Source organism: Syzygium oleosum, unplaced genomic scaffold (genome assembly GCF_021117445.2).
Source record: "Syzygium oleosum isolate NSW1041296 unplaced genomic scaffold, Sole_v2.1 Sole_v2.01, whole genome shotgun sequence".
In the NCBI taxonomy this organism is placed as follows: Eukaryota; Viridiplantae; Streptophyta; class Magnoliopsida; order Myrtales; family Myrtaceae; genus Syzygium; species Syzygium oleosum.
This window is the reverse complement of record NW_026607485.1, coordinates 24963114-24968568: the sequence shown is the minus strand read 5'-3', so window position 1 is coordinate 24968568 and position 5455 is coordinate 24963114. Positions and strand designations below refer to the sequence as shown.

The window sequence follows — 5455 nt, the reverse complement described above, 5'->3', positions numbered from 1 at the left end:
TCTCCTTTACAGAGATGTGTTGTCAAGGCTCCCTTCAATCTCTCTTTTGACCTGCACTGCCTTGCTCTGCACCAATATCTACCTCCCTTTTTTTGGCTTTTTATGAAACGCAAAAACGCTTTCGGAGCTTATATAATTGAGTCATTTTGCTCTCCTCTTTACAGGCAGTTCAGATCAGCAGTACACACAAATCACTTTGTTTGTGACCCTTTTGTGTGTGCACTGAATTAATCTTGCATGCTGGTTTCTCCGAAATATTCCTGCATGAACTCTTTTTACTAGCTCGTGAGTGTCTGAACCTATCTCAGAGTCTTGTATTGTATTGCTCCAGTTGAAGTTATGGAGGTTTTCCCATAATCTGGACCTTGATTTCACTGAAATGGGTAGGCGTTGATGGTTTACGATGATCAAGTCATTGCTCTAGAAGGCATTAAGTTGCGAAAAGATTGTATCGGTTGGTGAAACCTTTTTCTTTTTCCTGAGAGAGAACTATGGAGGAGACATTTGTTCCCTTAGAGGGAATCAAGAATGACCTTAGAGGAAGGCTTATGTGTTATCGGCAAGACTGGAGTGGCGGCATCCGAGCAGGAATTAGGTTCTGATTCACATTTTCGTTTTCGCGACATTTGGTTTCTAGTAATAGCTGCCAAGCATTTGTACTACTGGGTTGTATCATTCTGATGGCTAACTGTTGTTCATTTTCAGGATTTTGGCTCCGACGACTTACATATTCTTTGCTTCGGCGATTCCGGTCATTTCATTCGGGGAACAACTGGAGAGAAACACTGGTAATGAAGATTGCATTGTATTTGTGATATGGAAGATTCACTTTCTTATTATTTGATTTTGTTGGCTTTCAATTCGCTTAATTTATAGCGGGACTTACTTCAAATGAGAGAAGAAAACTGAATAGCAAGACAGTGAAACGAGGGGAAAAGTTATCCAATTATGCTTCTGTTTCTGACATCGATCCGGTATATGCAGAGGGAGTTTTGACGGCAGTTCAGACCTTAGCGTCCACCGCACTATGCGGCATCATCCACTCGATCATCGGTGGCCAACCTTTGCTGATCCTGGGAGTTGCAGAGCCTACTGTTATCATGTACACATTCATGTTCAACTTTGCCAAGGAAAGATCAGATCTGGGTCGGAACCTGTTCCTCCCGTGGGCAGCTTGGTAATTTGTTCTGCCATTGAGAAAAAAAAAATCTTCAGTTTCTTATGCCAATATTTTTGTTTGACCTTCGTGCTTTTGGGAAATTGTGTAGGGTCTGTGTGTGGACAGCTGCTTTGCTGTTTCTGATGGCCATACTGGGAGCTTGCTCTATTATCAACAGATTTACCCGTGTGGCCGGAGAGCTGTTCGGTCTGCTCATAGCAATGCTCTTTATGCAGCAAGCTATTAAAGTAAGAGGGAGCAACAATCTAAATTCAGTTTCTTATAAACAAGACAATCAACTTGCTCAATCAATACTAAGATGCATGCAAGCTGTAGGAGCATGAGACCATGTGCGGTATAGCCTCGCTGTAATATTTTATACACGGTGACTAAGTTGCGCGACACAAGTAAATGAGTGAAAGAGGCAAGATTAGTTTCTCATACGTTGTGTGTTTGATTGTCAGGGGCTAGTGGAAGAGTTCCGCACACCGCAACAGGAAAACCCGAAGTTGGCTGAGTTTTTACCTTCATGGAGATTCGCCAATGGGATGTTCGCGGTAGTTCTCTCGTTTGGACTCCTCCTCACTGCATTGAGAAGCCGGAAAGCCCGATCGTGGCGGTACGGAACAGGCAAGTTGACAAAGTTTCAAAATCCTATTCTTCTCTCGTGAAGAGTCGTTTCTGATTGTATAGATTCCATATGAAATCTCATGTCGATTTTGACATTATGATTTGCGATTTCCATAGGATGGCTTCGAAGCTTCGTCGCAGACTATGGAGTGCCACTCATGGTCCTAGTTTGGACGGCGGTTTCCTACATACCGGCAAAAAGTGTCCCCGATGGAATCCCACGGCGCCTTTTCAGCCCAAACCCATGGTCCCCTGGCGCATCTGAGAACTGGACTGTTGTTAAGGCACGCTTATTCAATTTCCTTGCTAAAGAGTTAATTTAAGCTCCCCTGAGAAAAAAAATTATCGCTGATTCGTATCTCGAAATGACAGGACATGTTGAACGTTCCCTTTTTCTACATAATTGGAGCTTTTATTCCGGCAACGATGATTGCCGTGCTCTATTACTTTGATCATAGCGTAGCATCTCAACTTGCTCAACAGAAAGAGTTCAATCTGAGAAAGCCTGCTTCTTATCACTACGACCTGCTTCTTTTGGGGTTCTTGGTATGCAGATATTCCGTTTAAAATTTCTGCATCTAGTCACCTTTTCCTTTTAGCAGCATTTCTGCATGTGATTCTTCAATTCCTGGTTTTAAGAGTTTGAAGGACAATGTTCTCTATATTGCAGACATTGATGTGCGGCCTTATTGGAGTTCCCCCCGCAAATGGAGTGATACCGCAATCCCCGATGCATACGAAGAGCCTTGCAACACTCAAACACCAGGTAATTGTCCAAATGTTTAATTCTTCGTCGTGTGCTTCAAAAGATAAGAGTCATGTATGTTTGCTATATTGCTAGAAAGATCTAAGCGCTAAATTCTCTGTCTGACGCACAGCTGCTTCGGAACCGACTCGTTACTACAGCTAGAAGAAGCATACGAAACAATGCGAGCTTAGGGCAATTGTATGGGAATATGCAAGAGGCTTATCGACAAATGCAGACCCCATTAGTCTACCAGGAACCCTCTTCTCGAGTAAGAACAAAACCAAAATTCGTTTTTCTTTCGTTCTTGCATGAAATATTATAAATCGGATCTAATGTTGTGATACTTTAGTTAATAACTGCTAATAGTGTCCACTTTGGAACTCGACACTGGAAACAAAAGGGCTGCAATAAACATTCCAATAAGTGTTCAAAATCTGCGACTCAAATCATCTGATGACGTTTCATATTGTGTTAGCCGGGACTTAATGAACTGAAGGAGACGACAATACAAGCCGCTTCAAGCATGGGCAGTCTCAATGCCCCGGTGGATGAAACGGTGTTTGATGTTGAGAAGGATATTGATGATCTGTTACCTGTCGAGGTCAAAGAACAACGCGTCAGTAACTTACTTCAGGCAATGATGGTCGGAGGGTGTGTTGCAGCCATGCCTATCCTCAAAATGATTCCGACCTCAGTGCTTTGGGGATACTTCGCTTTTATGGCAATCGAAAGTTTACCGGGTAACCAGTTCTGGGAAAGGATCTTGTTGCTTTTTACTGCACCAAGCAGAAGATTCAAGTAATTTTTCCTATCCTTAACCCGTCGACTAGACAAAGTTTAGTTGGTCCCATTTTCTTGAACTTGCTTACTTTTTTGAACTCTCCATCTCTTCATACCAAAAAAATTTCCTTCAGGGTCCTTGAGGAGTACCACGCAACTTTTGTGGAGACGGTGCCTTTCAAGGCGATCGTCATTTTCACACTGTTTCAGACAATGTACCTGCTTATTTGCTTTGGACTCACTTGGGTTCCGATCGCTGGAGTTATGTTTCCCTTGATGATCATGCTTTTGGTGCCAGTAAGACAATATATCTTGCCAAAGTTTTTCAAAGCAGTACATCTTCAGGATTTGGATGCTGCAGAGTATGAAGAAGCACCGGCTTTGCCATTCAATATTGCAGCAGTAAGTTGCGCTCTACCCATCTTCCCAAAGAACGATATGATCAGAAAATTCTAATAAGCATTGTAATTTTCCTTGATTTCGATTGCCAAACTCAAACTCGTGTTTTGCATATTCAACCAGGAGACAGAGATTGGTGCTGGAGCTTCTTATGGTGGGGCTGGAGAGATATTAGATGAGGTTATCACTCGAAGCCGCGGTGAGGTCCGGCATGTGTCTAGTCCGAAAATCACAAGCTCCACCACAACACCAGCACATGATTCTAAGAGCACCCTCCAGAGCCCTCGACCCAGTTTCAGTCCTCGTGTGAGTGAGTTAAGAGGTGAGAAGAGTCCTCACGGTGGAAGAGGACCTCATAGTCCAAGGGCCGGAGAGAAGCAGCTCTCTTATCTGGGGAAGAGTCCGAGTAATTCGGCTTCTGGATAGCTGATGAAGGTCTCTAGTTGTTTAAAATTAATGTCTGGTGCAAGAACTTGTACTGTTACGTGTCCTGCCTGCACAGAGGAATCAGTGTAAAATATTTCTCGCAAGTCACAACCTTTTGTAACAATAGATTTGTATGCTTTTATTTGAACAGTTTAGTGGTGAATTTTGAACTTCCATTTCCTCCTGTCCGTAATGAAGTTTTGCTTTAGTAATTGTCTGTACTATGGATTTCATTGAACAAGTAAATACCCTTAAAAGTTTATCCCCCACTTGTCCATCGCGTTTCTATTTTGCATATACACGCTGTCCGGAGGCTCTGGTTGGAATCTTTAAGACGGTTTCCTAGAGTTTCGCATCCTTTACATACCAGTTAATCAATCAGACATAATCTGCAGATTTGAGACCAAATTTGAGATTCAGAGAGAGTCAAGGGGGAAAAAGATAATATGAAGGAAACAGAGAATACTTCAGAAACAGTGTTAAGCCATTTCGCAATAGGAGCTAACATCTGGGTCTTTGATTTAGCCGAGCCTGACCAAAACAACAATCTCCGCTAAGAGATATGCACCGCCTTCTGGGATCTGAAGTCACAATGACCACATGAAGCGATTTTGAGCGGAGGAACAGCTTTATGGGCAAGGGAGCAAGTGAGACATGAAAGTGCAAGCCTCCTAGAAAGTCATGTCTCGAGATCTCCTTGCTTTAGATCACCATGATGGCAGAGACCAAACCACCTCTCACTCACTACTCACCGCCACAATCCGTCCCAAAAGCCAAATGATACTGCATAATCAAGCACACCCGGAAAGGAGTACTCCACATACGTGATTATGTTCAGTTGGATTATCGGCTTTTCTTGATCGGTCTTGAGACTAAAGTAGTGGTAGGAATTCTCCGAGCTGTAATCATAGCGGACCGGGAAAAGAAACGGGCAGAGGTCCTACATTATTCATGGCACTGAGGGAATGGGATGAAGGGACAAGGGAATAAGAAAAAGAAAAGGGCGGTTTCATCTAATTTCGTCAGGCTTATCCCTTGTGTCTTTCAAGCAAAGTCAGGTCGCTACCGGACAATTCCCGGATCAGAAGTAGAAGCTCTTCGCCCCGTTTGGTTCAACATTTTCCCAAACGGACAAATCTAGCTAGATCTGGCTCACCGGGGTCGCCCAACCTCAGGCGACGGCCGTCGGCTCCAGATCTAGCTCGCCGGCGGCTGTAGCCCCTCATCGACGGCTGTAGCCCTTCGCCGGCTCCAGTGAAGGGTAGGGTAAGCTTTTTTTTTTTAATAAAAAAGAAAATTCCCAAAGCCCTTTC

The 5455-nt window shown here is 43.6% G+C and overlaps 1 protein-coding gene and 1 long non-coding RNA gene across 2 annotated transcripts; one reads left to right on the top strand and one right to left on the bottom strand.

Annotated features, from left to right (window-relative positions):
• On the top strand, positions 1–4354 carry LOC115675994 (boron transporter 1-like). Its single transcript, XM_030598826.2, has 12 exons — positions 1–595; positions 706–788; positions 985–1177; positions 1269–1407; positions 1624–1789; positions 1907–2073; positions 2162–2335; positions 2460–2555; positions 2668–2805; positions 3013–3335; positions 3452–3719; positions 3840–4354. The coding sequence occupies exons 1-12, from the start codon at positions 492–494 to the stop codon at positions 4140–4142; spliced, it is 2154 nt and encodes a 717-aa protein (XP_030454686.1). The 5' UTR covers positions 1–491; the 3' UTR covers positions 4143–4354.
• Positions 3869–5106, bottom strand: LOC130140577 (uncharacterized). The gene is made up of 2 exons (XR_008818552.1): positions 4649–5106; positions 3869–4531 (listed from the first exon to the last, which is right to left on the bottom strand). It is a non-coding gene; the product is annotated as an uncharacterized LOC130140577 (long non-coding RNA).
• Between the last annotated feature and the right edge of the window lie 349 nt (positions 5107–5455).

Excerpts from the sequence above, each read along its gene's own strand:
- LOC115675994 (XM_030598826.2), top strand. The coding sequence starts at position 492 with ATGGAGGAGACATTTGTTCCCTTAGAGGGAATCAAGAATGACCTTAGA. Across the intron at positions 789-984 it reads ACAACTGGAGAGAAACACTG|AGGGAGTTTTGACGGCAGTT; the intron begins GTAATGAAGATT and ends CGGTATATGCAG. Across the intron at positions 2,806-3,012 it reads ACCAGGAACCCTCTTCTCGA|CCGGGACTTAATGAACTGAA; the intron begins GTAAGAACAAAA and ends ATATTGTGTTAG.